This window comes from Vombatus ursinus, unplaced genomic scaffold (assembly GCF_900497805.2).
Source record: "Vombatus ursinus unplaced genomic scaffold, bare-nosed wombat genome assembly UNPS02014941.1, whole genome shotgun sequence".
Classification (NCBI taxonomy): Eukaryota; Metazoa; Chordata; class Mammalia; order Diprotodontia; family Vombatidae; genus Vombatus; species Vombatus ursinus.
The window spans coordinates 6,989,825-7,006,965 of record NW_020954719.1 but is presented as its reverse complement, the minus strand read 5'-3'; the positions used below and the strand labels follow the sequence as shown (position 1 = coordinate 7,006,965).

Below are 17,141 nucleotides of genomic sequence, written 5' to 3'. Positions count from 1 at the left end.
TTTTCAAAAGCCAAAATCTTCACTGAGGGCAAAGTGATGGGATATGCGACATTAGATGAGCCAGGTTTTAATTTTAGATTGCTTTTCACAATTTGTTTAAACTTTTCCTCAAAGCAGATTTAATTCTGAGACAGAACAGAGGCAGTTCAATTTAAAGGATAACTTAAAAAAAAACATGAATATTCATTTGTCCACATATTAGTTGTAACTCTCATGAAGTGACAAAGAAAACACATAATCCCTCAAGGTTTGTTCAGATTGTATGATTGTTTTCTAAGTCAGTATAAGCAAGTATTCAGAAAAGCAGGAAAGCCCTTACCTTCTACCTAGCAGGCTGCTATGCTAACTGGACATCAGATTATCTACAATTTAAGTAGGAGGCCACAGTGCTCTTAGGATCTAAGGGCAGTCCCTGAGACAGACTTTAGTTTTATACGTGAGAGTGTGTGTGTGCGCACATATACCCCCTCCCAAACATATACACATGTGTACATAAACACATGCACACATGTCCCTCAAACAACTGTAACCCCACTAGCTCAGCTATAGCCACAGGGTGCAGTGGTTGCTAAGGTCTGTGTGGGGGTTACTAGTAGTTTGTGTTTCAGAGGGAAACAAAAAAACTCCACCCTTTTTAAAATGCAGGCTCTGGGAGGGGATTGTATGAGCTTCCAGTCAGGTCCAGGGAGGGCTACATTACACTATTAACGCTCACTCTTCCTGCAACTGAATATGAGAAAGGATGGCCAGAGTGGTCTTTAACTGATTCCTTAATCTTAGTGCCTTCCCTCTGGTACAATCCCTTGTGCCTATCTTTGCTTGTTTCCACAATTAGGATGTGAGCTCCTTGAAAGCAGGGGCTATTTTTGCTTGTTTTTTGCTTTTTTTTTTTTTGTATCCCCAGAATTTAGCTCAGTGCCTGCACAGAGTAGGGGCATTAAGATGTTTGTTGATTAAGGAGGAATGGCAGTAAAGGTGACTTTTCTAACCTGGTCCTTTGAAAGGTCACCCTTAACTTTTCTTTCCTCCTTTTCTCACAGAGAACAAGTTGATCTGCTTATTGTACCTTTCCACATTTTAATTTGGTTTTTAATCTAAGCATTGGATAACAAGGCAATGTGGTACCATGGAAAGAGTACTGCCTTTGAATTTGGAGGACCTGGGCTGAAATCCTCCAGTTGCCCCTTCTAGTGTTACCTGGGGCAAGTTATTTAACTTTTTGGGGATGCACTAGATTGCCTCTAAGGTCCTTCTGGCCCTAAATCTATGATCAGATGACTTGGGAATAAGACACCCTCATTTTAGCCTAGAACAAATCATATAAAAGACTTCCACCCCAGCACATCTGAAGAGAAACAATGAAATGAAGTCGATTGCTGCTGTGAAGCACCAAATGTGGGAACATTTATGCGATTGTTTTTATTTATACAACTATAAAGAGTGACAGGAGTAATTTTTGGATGGGTAACACCTTGTATTAGCACTGCTAATTATGCTGCTATAAATTTAGTTCAGGATCAGAATGAAATTTAGGAGAGGGGGAGAAGAAAAAAGATTACCACCCCCCCAACCCCATTAAAACATGGAAACTTTTTTTTTCTTTTCTCTTTCCTTGTATGACTTCCCATCAGCCTCCTGGTTTTTTGTCTAAGATCACAGGAAAAAGGCTTTCACTTTTTCGGAAAAGAGATTGCAGGCTAGGTTACAGTGCCAAGCAAGACAGAAAACCCAACTGGGGTCTCTAGCACACATTGGAAACAGAGGCAGAATCCCAAATGTGCCCGAAATTCTTCTTCCAACCAATAAAATGTTCCCACCCTGGGAGGTATTTGTGGTATCTGCCTGGACTGGAAAGACAACAGGGCAAGGTCTGACTGGACCCCTCATGAATCCAGCCCCCAAAGTGGAATCAGTGATTCAGGCCTCTAAAGAGAACTGAAAAGGCATGGGGTGTTGGGCAAGGGGATTGCTTGCCTTAGGCAGACTTAACAACAGCTGCCACTAATCCTGGTTGAAAATGACCAAGCAGATTGATCCATCTTACTTGATAACACAAGGGAAAAAACAGCTTCCCTTCTGAAAAAAGTGAAGAGGGAATGGGAAGAGACAAAAATGTTTAGAGTGGCACAAAAATGATAAATGTAAACTTCTCTTTGTTATTAAACCTAACTACAAGTTTCCTATAGTCCAGTTATCAATTTGAATTGCATTAAAGAAAGAAGCCTAATGTGATCCCCCTCAGGAGTTCACTGCTTCAGGCTGGCAGGCCTTGGGTTTGCGCTGAGGGAGCCCCTTATTTTCAGTGGTTTTTGGGCCTAAACGCCCCTTTTTGGATGAGGGGCTGGGCTGGCTTGTCTCCACGTTGGTTCCAGTTCCATTGGTCCCTGCTGAGTGGGCCTGGTCTCGATCATTTGTGTTTCCTGGAGACTGTGGAGCATTCTGATATCTGGACCCATTCTGATACCATGAGCCATTTCGGTAAGGGCCCATGTTGTCATGTCGCCCTTGGTTCATGGGGCCATTAGGCTTCTGGCCTTGGGGACGGTATCCTTGCCCTCCTCTCCTATTCCCCTGCAACACCTGGACAACAAAGAAGACAGACTTGAATAAATATCAGCAACAGTGTCTAGTCCTTAGAAGTGTTACTTATTCCCAGATTGGAACTTGGCTATCTTTCAAGATTCTTTTTAGCAGAAAGCTATCAATCGCCCCAACCCAAACTAAAACATCAGAACCCATGAAAACTGAGTGCTTTATTAATCTCTCTCTACCATCCCCAACCTCCCCTTTACCCAAGAAATAATCTTGAACTCACTTCCTCTAGCCATACAGGCTGGGGAAAGTATGAAAGAGAATGCTACCAAAGGAACACATTCTAGGATTTGTTCTTGTCTATCATGGATGGGTGTCATATCATTGTCGTGACCTTTTTTACAATTTGAAGAAATTTGGCAAGAGAATACATACCTATTTGATATTAATTAAAACTATTACAAAGTGCTTCATTATACCACAGACCTGAGATGAAATCATGCTACTGTGTACAAAGCGACAAAGTGAGTGCATCTTTCTTACTAGAACCCAAAGATGCTACAGCATAGTAAGCTTGATCTCAAGACTGCTACAAGTTCTTAATAAAAAAAAAAAAAACGACAACAAAACAACACTGATTTTGATTTCTAAAATGTTTTTCCTCCAAACTAAATGATAAAATTCTTCCCTCAAGGGCTGAGACTAATTTCAACTTTCAGGCCATTGCTTTTTCCTCCATCTCCTCTACCTCAATCCTGGTCATTTCCTCTTTCTTCTACTGGTCCTGTGGTATATTGTAGGGAGCTGCTTTCAGATGGAAGATTAAAATGAAGTGTCTTCTACTGCCCTCTAGTGGCCTGCCACCTGTGGCGCCTGTCTATTTTATTATCAGTGCATAATTCCTGCTGTGAGTAATTAATGGGCAGTTCAGCCCACAGCAGCTAGGATGACTGCCAAAATGAAAAATGCAGCAGTACTTGGTAACGGGTAACTTCTACTGGCTGATGGCTGAGAATGTACCAAATGCTCCCTCTGTCACTACGTGGGACTTTAGGGGTTCAGAATGGTGTGAAGAGAGAAGGAAATCAAGCTAAACACATGTTGAAAACTGGGTGGTTTTGAGCTATCAATCTGTCAGCATTTTGATACAATGACTTTTCATCCAAACTCATTGGGGAACATCAAGTTACCTCTCTATGAGGCTGGTAGGACCGGCTGCTGGGATTTGCTATGGTAGCAGGCATCTCTCCTGCTGGTGGGTTTTTCTTGTTGGCGTTTGTAAGGCTAGGAGCAGAGGCACAGGTGGAACTGGAGGGAACAGTTGCATCATTGGGGCTGCTCAACAACACAGACGTAACTGAACTACACCGGGATCTGGTTGAGTAGCTGTTCTTTGGATGGGACACTAAAAGGCAAACATTAACAGCCCATGTTCAATGGCATGGAATGATAAAGCTTCTCCCTTTCTTCACTTCTCAATGAGAAATTTAAGAGGAGAAAAAAAAAAAAAACCAACCCTGCCTGAAGACATTTTACAGGAAAAACAGTTTGAGGTATTAAAGTAAAAATTCTATGGCCCTGACCCCCAGGAAAGAATTTCTTCTTTGCCTCCTCCCCAAACAATAGGTATTTAATAATTGTTTTAAAAACTGAATTGTCTTCCTTACATGCAGATTCCAAGAGAATGGGTTTTGAAAACCTTGTGACAACATACTCCACTATTCTGTGGAGAATAAATAATAATTATAACACTGAGGAGGAGCTCTCGGACCAAAGAATAGATCTGAGACTAGTAGTACTCTTTGCTCCCACCCTACTCTCGTAATCTGACTGGTGACTCTTGGCAGATACCTTTTCCCCTCCTGTGGACTTAAGTTATAGTACCGGACTGAATCTGGAAATGGAAGATAGGCAATTTTCTCAAGTTCCTATGCAAGAACATGGCTTACATGGAAATATGTTTTACATGACTTCACACATACAAACTGATATCATATTACTTGCCTTCTCAATAGGTGGGGCAGTGAAGGGAGGGAAAGAATCTGGAACTTAAAATTAAAAAAAAATGTTAAAAATAAAAATAAAATAAATAATAAAATAAAATAAATAAAAAATAAAAGCAAATAATTAAAAAAGAATGTTAAAAATAAATAATTAAAAAAGTTCCCATGCAAGGAACATTACAAAATACACATTTTTGTAAAGGAGGAATAAGGCAGAGGAGTTAAGTTGAGTTGGAATAATCTTCACAATTCATATATATCTTACCAACGTCCTTCCTTCTTTACAAAAATGACTCCTAGTTCCACGTAAAATAGAAATAAACTCATGCCAGGAAGATTCCAAATACATGTTTTATTTAACGGTTTGAAAATTTCTCCCAGACTTCTGTTTTCAATATGGGACCAATAAGAAGATCTGTGAGACTGGGTCTATCTAGCTTGCTTAAGATGGAAGTGCAGTGGCAATTCCCAGGCCCAACCCCATTACTGATCAGCGGGAGACCTTTTATATGGCTTGGCAGGTCTTGCTTCCAAGGGTGTCAGACATTGTATAGCTTTACCACAGTTCAGAACTCTGAACTCAAGCAATCCACCTGATTCAGATTCCTCAGACCTAGATCACTGGCTCTTACTTCAATGGTGCCCCGGGCCCAATATTTCACCTCTAAGATTAATTAGGTGGTATACCAGCTAGTGCACTGAGCTTGGGAGTCAGAAAGAGCTGAGTTCATACCTGAACTCAGACACTCACAAGCTGTGTAACTTAACCTCTGTCTGTCTGTTTCCTCAACTTCAAAATGGGCATAATAATAGCATCTACCTCCCAGGGTTTTTGTGAGGATCAAATGAGATAATATTTGCAAGATGTTTTGCCTGGCACATAGATGGCACTATAGAAACACTAGCTTTTATTATTATTAAGGCAAAAAACCTAAAAGGATTTTCAGCCAAATAGAATTCTTTGCACAGAAGCAAATGACTTGTCATAGTAGATTAAAAATACCTGAGGAGTCATACCTATGGAGCTAGAAATGTTCACACTAGGTGCTAAAAGCATTTTCTAAAGCTCACAGTTTGAGAACTGGAAGGGACCTTAGTAGTTACTCAGCGCAAGCTTCTTATTTTACAGATAAGGAAACTGAGGCCCAGAGAGGTGAGATGATAGGTTCAAGGTCACACAGGTAGCAAGTGGCAGAGGCAGGTTTCAAACCCAGCTTCTCTGAGTCTAAATTCAATTTTTTTTTCCATTGTATCGTGCTAAATTCCACGACCATCCCAGCCTCAATTTTATAGATGAAGAAATTTAGGGAAAGAGGATTTAAGTGCCTTATATTATTGAATTTCAGGAAAGACACTGGGACTTTAGACTCAACGAGCACTTCATGCTTTGTCCCTCCTTCCACTAGAAGGACCTTTTCTTATCACCAACCCTACTCAGCACCAATAGTCTCATCATCTCACCTTGTCCAAATGAATCAATGCTCGTCTTCAGCGTGTCAATATCACATGTGAACCGGGCTACCCGTCCTAGATCCTCATCATATTTACGTTCACTAACAAAGTGCTGAAAAGAAGGAAAAGGAAAGTATTCAGGGGAGACAAACATTTAAAATGGAACCTATTCATTGCCATACAAAGACATAATGAAATTTTGTTTACTATAAATTCTTTCTCTGTTTTGTTTCAAAGTTCACAATCTTTAGTAGGAAGAGTAAATCATTTTATTAGAGTTTTCTTTTCCTTTTTTTTTTTCAATCCTGAACTTAAACACCAAATAAGAATAGCATTCTCATATACACCACAGAACAGGAGAGGATTGTACATGAAAATGCTAATTTCGACTATGCAGAGCTTGCTTTTCTTTTAAAATACATAATAGATTCAACATATAGCCCCTGCTTGTTTGTGATTCCTTCTAGCTTTTTTTCCCACTGTTTTTTTTCATTAAGAGGGTGGGGGAAGAATTTTATCACTTAATGCCCCCCTCCCTCTCATCTCTTCCTTTCCATTTCAGGAAAAAAAAAAGGAAAAAACAATACCTTTGTAACAATAGTTAAGTAAAACAAAATCCCATAATGGCCATGTCCAAAAATGTATGTTTCTTTACTACCAAAGTTCTGAAATTGAACTCATTTTTTAAATTAATTAATTTATTTTGATTTATCAACAATCATTTCCATAAGCTTTTGAGTTTAAAATTTTTCTCCCCTTCTCTCCTACCTTCTTCCCCAAGACAGCATGCAATCTGATATAGGCTATATATATAGATTCCTACTAAATATATTTTCACATTAGTCATGTTGTAAGGAAGAATTAGAACCAATAGAAGAAACCACAAGAAAGAGGAAACAAAACAAAACAGGAGAAAAAAAAGAGCAAATAGTATGCTTTGATTTGCATTCAAACTCCATAGTTATTTCTTTGGATGTGGACAGCATTTTCCATCATGAGACTTTTGGAGATGTCTTAGATCCTTGCAAATGAACTCATTTTTGCAAAATTCTTAGACAAAGGACAGAGGGGGTAGGGTCGGGGCTGTGGGGAATTTTAGGGGCAGCTAGGTGGCGAAGTGGATAAAGCTCTGGCCTTGAAGTCAGGAGGACCTGAGTTCAAATGTGGCCTCAGACACTTGACACTTACTAGTTGTGTGACCTTGGGCAAGCCACTTAACCCCGATTGCCTCACCAAAACAAACAAACAAACAAACAAAAACTATATATTTTATATGATGGTCAAAGTTCTCAATATGATCATAAGGAAAAGAGAAAGGAGAAAAGAACATATGAGATTGGCTTTCCACCACTGGTTACTTCTCATTTTTCTACTTTATGGAGGGTCTCAAAATCATACATCGATTATGTATTTTCCATTTGATTTTACTGTGTAAGTGTTTTATTTTGTAAGTTTGAGCTTGTATTTTATATATGATTCCACCCTATACATGATTTTGTTCTGAAGCCTCATATAACAAGCCTAAGCTTCTTCTTTGCCTCTGAGTGAAGAAACTCATGAGTTCAAAAGTTGTCTTTCTCTCACAAGTTAGATGTCACAGTTTATTCTCCCTATTGATCACTGTTAGTTAAAGAAAAACTGAGCTAAAGTTTAGAAGTTCAATACTCTCATCAAACACTCTTAATTTTAAGGTAACTGTTATCGTAGCACCATCTGCAAATCACTGTGTGCCAAAGAAGTTTGTTATCCCTCATAACTTCAGCTCCTTAGAAATTCTATCACATCTGTGTATTATCCTTGAAAGCACACAAGCTGACCTGGTCCCATCTCTGCTTATCCTTGCCCAGTTAAGGGTGGTCTTGGCCTACCAGGAGCCAGTGAGTCCACATCCCTGGTCCACTATCAATGTCTTCAGGAAGCAGCTGGGTCCCATAAATCCACAAAGCATTTCTCTAAGACAGGGAGGGGTGTGGTCCTAATCCCATATGTGTATGCCCATTTTCCTTAATGTAACCAATCATGTTGCCCTCACTTCCATGATGCTGCCAACCCTATGACCAACTGTATTGTTTTCTAACCTACTCTGTTCTGTTCTTTGTTCTATGCTTATAAGAATGAGTTGCACCTTCAATTCTTTGTCTTTTGGCCAGAAACTGAGGCAGTCATTACACCCCTTTACTAACAGGTTCATGCCCTGTTAATAAACTTATCTTGCTTAGAAAGAATGTGCCTGGGTTTACTTTTGCTGAATTTTACTAGCTACAAGGCAGTATGGGAAACAGAGGCAACAAAATAAACTGGGAAGCAGACAAACTGATAGCTATGAGGAGCAGTCCTATTAAGGGATAATTTGGTATACTTTATCATATTGAGTCTTACTTTTACTCTCCACAAGCCATGGTTCATAAATCTTTGATTTTTTGAGAAGGTAAATTATTTGTTCAAAAAGTCATTTTGCAAATGAGTACAGCTTTTGCTACAAGTAATTTAATCCTCTCAGAAGATTTTTCCCTTGGTCCAGCTATAGCCCTATAGAAACTCAGTGATCATCGAGAAATAAGTTGATATGTGAATGGGGAGTAGAAGGGTCTACTTCAACACATAGTTTTAGGTTGCTTGCCATTATGATGGGGCTGAAGACAACCCCTCAAGACAGTTCCCAAATCAAAATCGAACTAACCTCCTGGGAATCTTTGCTGTAAAATTTAGACCCAAACTTGAATGTTGAATAGCTCAAAAAAGATGTGGGGAAAAAACCCTACATCTCAAAAAAGAAGACAGTCACTGAAGTGGAACTGACCAAAAGAAGTACTACTGTTCTACCCTGGAAAAAACCCTTCTCTTTCCTTTCAAAAGAAGCAGTTCATACAAATATGCCCAACCAATTTAACACAATGATGGACCTTCAAAAATGCTGTAATCATTCACAATCTCATCAATGGCACAGATGAGATGTAGGGTTACATCCATCCTGGATAAAAGCCTAGAAACAGACTGGCACCATAAAGAAAAGGGCGTGTGGGTGAGACAAATGGCCATTTACTCTGTTATTAGATGCATTCAGCAGAGATTTGCCTTGAATCCATGAAGCTTCAGGACATGTGATTGGGCTCTTTTGTGATGAAGCCCTAAAACTGGCAGTCTGACAGGCTAATTAAACCAGTCAATGAATCAATAAGCATTCATTAAGCATCTTCTATTAAATACCTAGTGTTGGGTACTGTCACACGGGAGGGATACAAAATCAAAATGCGAAACAATCCCTGCTCTCATAGAGTTTACATTCCGTTGGGTTGGGAGGGACACTATATACATAAATCTGCATATAAAGAATAAATATGAAAGACAAAGCCAACAAGGCAGTGGAGCAGCAGGAAGCAGTACAGCAAGTCCTACCTCTCCTCCTCCCAAACTCCTCTAAACAGATCTAGAAAATGCCCCAGACTGAATGCTGATGGGGGAATCCAAGAGAGTCACAATGACTCATTTTGCAAAGGGAGACAGATAGAGAGGTCTGTGGACACTACAGATGGTGTCTGACTGGGAGCAGCTGCATGGAGTACTCCACTCCCTGCATTGGCAGGGAGAGGCTGTGCATGAGGGCACGTGGAGGCCCAGTACCCATACAATGGCACCACAATGGGAATGGGTACCATCTGGTAGCTATGTTGCCCAATATCCAGTTCCAGATCACAGATGTAGGGTGGCCTGAGGAAGGGACATGTGTGCCTAGGGTTGGCACCTACATCCTAGGTGGTATACTGACAGAGAAGTAAGCTCAGAAGAAAGCAGCACTGGCATAAGTTCTGGCACTTTGGTGAGCGGTGGTGGGGGGTGTTTTAGTTTTAGCTTCCACCCCAGTCTGAAGCCTGCAGAGGAATAACTGGAGAAGGAATCCAGATCAAAGGGCAAACTATAGTTCTGTCACTCTGAACCTGAAGAGCTTCCCAGCTGGCTGGCTGTGACTGAATCCAGCAGCAGTGTCCTGTTGTTCAGATCCAAATTCAGGTCAGGAATTTGCAGACTCAAATCAAGGGGGTAACAATCAGACTTTGCCCCGGATCATACTATTTTGAAAGCTTTCAGACAGTCTTAAGCCTGAGCTGTTCCTGAAACTGGAATAATACAACTCTCAATATCCCAAAAAAACAGCAATAGGATCAACCCAAATCATCCCTCCAAAAGTTCATATAGCCCAGAACTACCATCAAGTCCTAAATCAAGAAGCAGGCTGGAAGAATAAGCAAACAAACAAACAAACAAACAAAAGAATCTCTCTTTGAAAAGCTGTTATGGTGACAGGGATACGAAAGACACAAATCTAGAAGAAGAAAATGACTCTAAAACATCTGCAACTAAAGGCTCAAAGAAAAAACACAGATTTTGCACAAATTCAACTAGAATTCCTGGAAGAGATGAAGGAAGAGTTTTTAAAAAAGGTTAAAAATGTTTTTATAAGTGAAATAAAAGCACTAGAGGAAAAAATGGGAAATGAGAGCTATGAAAGAAAGAATTGGAAAGGGAGTTTAACAGTCTTCACAAGAGGTATAAAACTCTGCCTGAAACAACTCCCTGAAAACAGAGTGGACCAACTAGAAGTAAATGACTCCATGAGCAAAAAGAAATGTTAAAACAAAGTCATAAGACTTGAAAAATAGAAGAAAATTTAAGACAAGGCAAAAACAACTAAACTTGAAAGAGACAAAAAATTTAAGAATCACTGTACATCAAGACCAAAAAAAGAACCTAGACATCATATTTTAAGAAACCTTAAAACTGTGTGGATCTCCTGAATCAGACAGCAGAGTGGAAATAGAAAGAATCAATTTCCTGAAAAAAGCTCAAAATGAAAACTCCTAGGAACATTATAGCCAAAATCTAGAGTTCTCAGGTCAAACGAAAAATACTGCAAGCAGCCAGAAAGAAAGAATTCAAGGACTGAGGATTTAGCAGCCACCACTATGGAGCAGAGAACTTAAAATACAGTATTTTAGAAGGCAAAGGATATATATAGTTATAGCCAAGAATAACCTACCCAGTAAAGCTAAGTATAATCCTACAAGGTAAAAATGAATTTTAAATACAATAAAGGACTTCCAAGCATTGCTGATGAAAAGACCAGAGCTGTGTAGAAAATGTAAAGTTCAAATACAGGAGTTAAGAGAAACTTAAAAAGGTGAACATGAATAAACAACCATAAGGGACTAAACTGCTTACATTCTAATAGGGGCAGATGATACATGTGTCCCCTCTAACCCTAATCATTATCAGGGGTCATAGAGGGAGTCTAATTAGGCAGGCTTGGGAGTGGTTCTATTATGTCTTGATGATCTTAAGAGAAGAACAGAAAGAGAGAAGAGGAATACATTGGGGGTGAAGGGTGGGGGAAGATTAGGGAAAATTATCTCACAAAATCAGGGTGCACAGGTAGACATGTACACAAAAATAAAAGTGGGGGAGTGACTGTCACTTGAACCTCATTCTCATCTGTTCTAGTCAAAAGATGGCAAAACACACACACATAGTTGAGTACAGAAATTCATTTCACTCAACAGGTGATATACTGTATCAGGAAGATAGAAGGGGGAATTAGAGGGAGGGTAGATTAAAGGAGATATACTCTTAAGCAAAACAAACCCTAAGGATATACAAAAATATTTATAGATTTTTTGAAATGACAATGAATGGGAATCTAATGGAATACTATTGTTCTGTAAGAAATGATGAAGGGTTTCAGAGAAACCTGGAAAGACTTATGTGAACTGATGCAGAGTGAAGTGAATAAAAACTAGAGAACAATTTATATAGTGACTATAATATGGTAAAAACAAACAATTTTGAAAGAATTAGAGACTAATTTGTGTAATGACCAAGTATGATTCCAGAGGACTAATGATAAAACATGCTACCTATCTCTTGATAAGAGAGGTGAAGGACTTTTATACGAGTGCAGAATGAGATGGGTTTTTTTGGATATGTCCAATGCAAAAATCTGTCTTGCTTAATTATATATATTTGTTAACAGGGGTTTTGCTTTTCTTTTGTTCTCAAATGGAAAGAAGAAAGTTGTAGGGAGAGAACATAGTTTTTTGATGATTAAAAAACATATAATTAAAAAGAGGAATAAATATGTATATAATAAACACCAAATACAATATGATTAGAGAGGGTGGGAACTAGCAGTTGTTGGGGAGGCGAAAGGGAACAGCAAAGGTGCAAAAAGCAGCTTTAAACTACACCCTGAAGGAAGTGAGGGATTCTATAAGGTAGAGATGAAGAGTGAGTACATTCTAAGTATGGGGGTTGGCCACTGAAAAGGCACAGAGGTGAGGAACAGGATACCACGTGTGAAAAACAGAAAGGCCAATTTGGCTGGACTGGGAGTACAGGAAGAGGAATTTTACATATTTCTTAATTTCTTACATATTACATAATGGTGCATATCAGTCCTAATTAAGAGGTAACATTTATTCCCAAGAGGTAGCTGGAAACTAGGTTGATTTCTTGTCATTCTCATAATTATAAAACAAATCCTCATGCTCAGGTGGGCAAAAGATTTAACAAGGGGAAAGGGAAGTAAAGTGAACTCCACTTAAGGCATTTTTGAGTTCTAAAATACTTAACTGCACAGCACCTATTTCAGTACACTAAAAACTTGGAGAGAAACAGATCCTTACTGAGTCTGCAGAAATATTTCCAGAAGCTTTTAAGCCATGTAGGAGGAGAAATAGATGAAGCCGTGCCACAGCCAGATTTTCTTATCTATTCAATTACAAGGGGGTTTCCATCTTCTCACAGAGAACTGAATGGGACTGACATGTACAAATGAGTGGGAGAATTTTTGCAAAATTTGCACCGTGGTTTTAGTTACATAGGAAAAGATGCAAAATTAAATTAATTTCAGTCAGAAGTAGGACTGGATAAGTAGGCATACTATAGCACTAATTTCCTGAGAAACAAGAGGGGCTTTTGTACCCAGACTACCACTTTGCATTTTAATTTACACAGGCTGTTTCAAAGTCACCACAATGATAATCTTCCTTTTGAATATTTCAATAAATCTAAAGGGTTGGGAGACAGCTATTTCTATGTTCTATGACTGGTTGTTATTATTATTGCTATAGAGTTATTTAGAGAGCTTGCTTCTACAATGGGCCAGGAACCTTCACTAAGGTTTCCTAGAAACTCTTGATATCTAGACTAAGAAGGACTGTTCTATTTAAGGAACTAAAAGAGAAAGAAGCCTGAACATGGAACCTATGATCTTTATAAACAGATTAGTTAACAAGATATACAATCAGACTTTTTTTTTTCAATGATAACCAGTATTAGTTTTCTCCATGAAGTTGAAACTAAAAACCCTACAAAATACATTACATATTTTTGCATAAATTCTTTGATTCAGCTAGATGGCATAGTGGATAGAATGCTGGAACACATAAGTCAGGAAGACATGAGTTCAAATACTGCCTTGTAAATACTATGTGTGTAAGCCTCAGTTTCCTCATTTATAAAACAGGGATAATATAATAGTACCTACCTCACAGGGCTGTTGTGAGGATCAAATTAGATAATATATGTAAAGGGATTTTGTAAACCTTAGAGCACCATAAAAATGCTATTATTATTACTAATAATAAAGCAAAGAAATTTATGAGATGGGCAGAAAGGAGAAGTCTTTACCTTGATGTCAGCTCTAAGCTCTACCAATTGTTCCTCTGACATTCGAACAGCCACATCAGTCATCTTCTTGAGCATCTCAGCTTTCTTTTGCCGGCTGAGCAATATTTCCACTAAAGAGAAAGAAAAAAGGTAGGTTGCTAGGAGACTGAAGCCTGGAATTCAGGTTCTTTGCAATACAATATTAGATACAGGGTTAGCACCCATCTAGATTGAAACACTGGTACCAAAGGGTCCGATGTCCCCAGCCCTTTTGAAGGGCTTTTGATGGCAGAAGTTTTAACTCTTGGTCTTCAAAAGTAATACTATGTAAACATAAATATAAACCAGAATTCCCTCTTAAATTTTGCTCAGAGCCAAATTTAAAGGAATGTCACTCAGCACCTGAGAGTGAATTTATACTATGAGGAAGATATAGCAGATGGACAGCTTGTGTGTTGAAATGGTGCTAAGGTAATGGTAAGACACCTTCAAGAAAGCCATCAATAAGGTGGATGAATGAATGAAAAAGAAAAGCAGTTATTATTACTTACTATGTGCCAAGCACTATGTTAGAGATGCAAACAGAAAAAGCAAGATGGTTCTTGCTCTCAAGGAGCTCATTCTTAAATTGGGGAAGACAACATGAAAGAAAGGTCAACTGCAGGGCAGATGGAAAGGTTTAGGTTCAGCGGCAGGGTAGAAGGCAAGGTCTGGAGGTCCTAGGTGGAGCCCTGCCCCCATTAAGGATTTACGGGACAACATGGATATGAGCTGTCTAGGTTGAGAAGGTGTAAATGGGTTGAGACTTACACTCTTGGAAGGAGTATCCTTATCAATGAGATTATAGATCCACCAAGGCATATGAAACTTCAATGTAAAATTTTATTAAACTTCTGTATACTAAGTATGTAACTTCTACTTGTTAGTAACAGTTTTCAAAAGTTTAATTAAAAATTACTTACTTGCTTCAGCTTTTACTTTGTCCATTTCAGCTAGTAATGCCACTTCCCGGTCCATTAGGCTAAGAAACGAAAGAACAGAGGAAAATGTGTGATTAGGAACCTAAAAATGGAAATAGTGAGCTGTTTTTATCTGACTGGCCAAAGCTGATAGATCTCATAGGATCTGATACCTGGAAGGCATCTCAGTGACCAATCCCCACACAAAAGGAATCCCTATTGTCACATACCCAAACAGCAGTCATTCAATAGCCTCTGTTTGAAAACCTATAAGGAGAGGTCACCTCTTGAGGCAGCCCACTCCACTTTTAGATAGCTTTAAGTATAATCCTTGAGGGTACAATGCTAGAGACCCATGGTGACCTTGAATCATTAACAACTCTTCTAGCCTGGACATCCAAACAGTTCTGAATTCTAATTGTATTCTTGTCTAATTCAAAACTCTTCATTTCCCCACAAGAATAATATGACATACTTTATCAAAAGCTTTGCTAAAATCTAGGTAAATGATATCCACAGCATTTCACTCATCTACTGCCTTAACAGCACCATCACAAAAGAAAATGAGGTTAGTCTGGCATCATTTGCTTCTGATAAAGTCATGCTGGCTGTTGGTAATCACTTCCCTTTCTCTGTCTTCACCAACTATCTCTTTAATGATCTGTTCTAGGATTTTCCCAAGAATTGAAGGTAGACTCATTGGCCTATATCTTGCAAACTCTGTTCTTTTTTTTCCCAGGGTGGGTTTGGTGGGGGTGGGGGGAAGAATTAGGACATTTGTTCTTCTCCAATTTCGTGGTGCCTCTCCCATTTCCCATAATCACTGACTGGCTCTGCAATCACATAAGAGCCAGGTGACTTGTAGGTGCTCTCTTACGATATCCTTACTTATCTTAGGCATCAACTAACTCTCTATTAGTTATTTTTGTTCTTTCATCTCCAGTTCAAAGGTCATTCTCCTTGATGGAAGCAAGTAAGAACTGAGCAGCTCTATCTTCCTTCTGCTGTCAGTTCCCATCATTCTATCAATCAAAGGCAAAGATCCTATCTCTTTTTTGATCTTCCCTTTTTCTACCAAAACTGATTGGGATAGGGGTCTGGACCTTTAATTTCATGGGTCTAGGGAACTTTTGGATACAGAAATTCCTTCTACCAATGCCAGTCAGCATCTTCTCTGCCCACTCTTAAAGAGTCTTAGAAACTACCCAGAGCACAAAAGGTTAAGTGGCTTGTCCAGGATCAGAATGCCAGTGTGTATCATAGAAGGTACTTGAATTCAAGTCTTCCTGGCTTTGGAGCCAGGTCTTTATCTACTATACCATACTTCCCCTCCTAGTACAACTTAAAAACAAAACAAAAAAACATCTCTTTTAGCTATTTTAGCTTCCCTTACCAGCCTCAGCTTATTCTGAACTTCAGCATTCCTACTATTATTTTTACAGGACCAGGTCATGCTCTTAAATTTATCTTGTTACCTGGTCTTGCTTTTACCTCTGTACATTCCTTTTCAAAAACAAAATTCCGTGTTTGTTGTCTTGTTTCCCATCTGTCCACATAGATCTTTTTAGACAAATCCAAATTTCCCTCCTCATTGGAATTATTTCCCTTTGTGTCTTCAAAATTTTATTCTTGAGCCTCTCCCATTACTCCTCGGTTGATGTACCCTTAAGCATTTTACTCTGTGGGATCCTGCCTGTTTTTCCCCCTGAACCCTCTGAAATCTGCTTTCTTCAAAACTACAGTGGCATGTCAGACTATACTCAAATTCTCTTTCCTTTCCTATGACAAGCTCTAGGAGGAAGCAGCCACTTCCCCTGCTAGGGTTCCCATTACTTCCAACTGCACAAGTGTCTTCATGTTACTGAGAACCAGAATTTTCCCCTTGTTGGTTCTTCTATCTTTTGATGGATGAAATTATCATTAAGGCAAGACAAGAAGTTATTAGCTACTCTACTTTTGGCAGAGAGTGAGGGGCCTCTAACAGATGTCCAGGTAATTGAAATCTCCCAACTCTTCTATATAGTGCTTCTGTGATGACAGGTTTATGAGTTTCCTGATTGTTTTTCTCCTTCTGTGCAGGTGGTCTTCATTGTAGGTATGCCAACAAGATAACTTATATTTCTCCCTCCACTTAATTTTACCCAAATGTTCTCCATCATACTTTCTATCTATGGTTCCTTGGTTTCCTGACATGATTTCCTTAATACAGTGCTAATCCACCTGTGTGTGTGTGTGTGTGCGTGTGTGTTTTAAATAAGGTTTACCCATCTAGAGCTATGGTCCTGTCATGGATTTCATCCCACCAAATGTTGGTAATACCTATGGAGTCAAATTTGTCCTACTGCATCAGAAGCTCTAGTATCTTTTGTCTGTTGCCTAAACTTTGGGTATTTGTGTTTTGACATTTGAGGCCAGGGGTTTTAGTATTGATTCTTTTCTTGGATTTTTGGTTTGTGAACTTCTGGGCATCTCAACTCCTATTCCTTCTCTCTCTGTGTACACACACACACACACACACACACACACACACACA

At 39.1% G+C, this 17,141-nt stretch overlaps 1 protein-coding gene across 1 annotated transcript in view; it reads right to left on the bottom strand.

Moving 5' to 3' along the window:
• Positions 1–1,394: 1,394 nt before the first annotated feature.
• Positions 1,395–17,141, bottom strand: part of SPATS2 (spermatogenesis associated serine rich 2) — a 134,805-nt gene continuing 119,058 nt past the window's right edge. The window contains exons 10-14 of the mRNA XM_027844435.1: positions 14,612–14,670; positions 13,671–13,780; positions 5,997–6,099; positions 3,723–3,937; positions 1,395–2,580 (exon numbers count right to left, since the gene is read on the bottom strand). Of these exons, the coding sequence (XP_027700236.1) occupies positions 2,239–2,580; positions 3,723–3,937; positions 5,997–6,099; positions 13,671–13,780; positions 14,612–14,670 (829 nt within the window). The 3' untranslated portion in view covers positions 1,395–2,238. The remainder of the gene's footprint in view (positions 2,581–3,722; positions 3,938–5,996; positions 6,100–13,670; positions 13,781–14,611; positions 14,671–17,141) is intronic.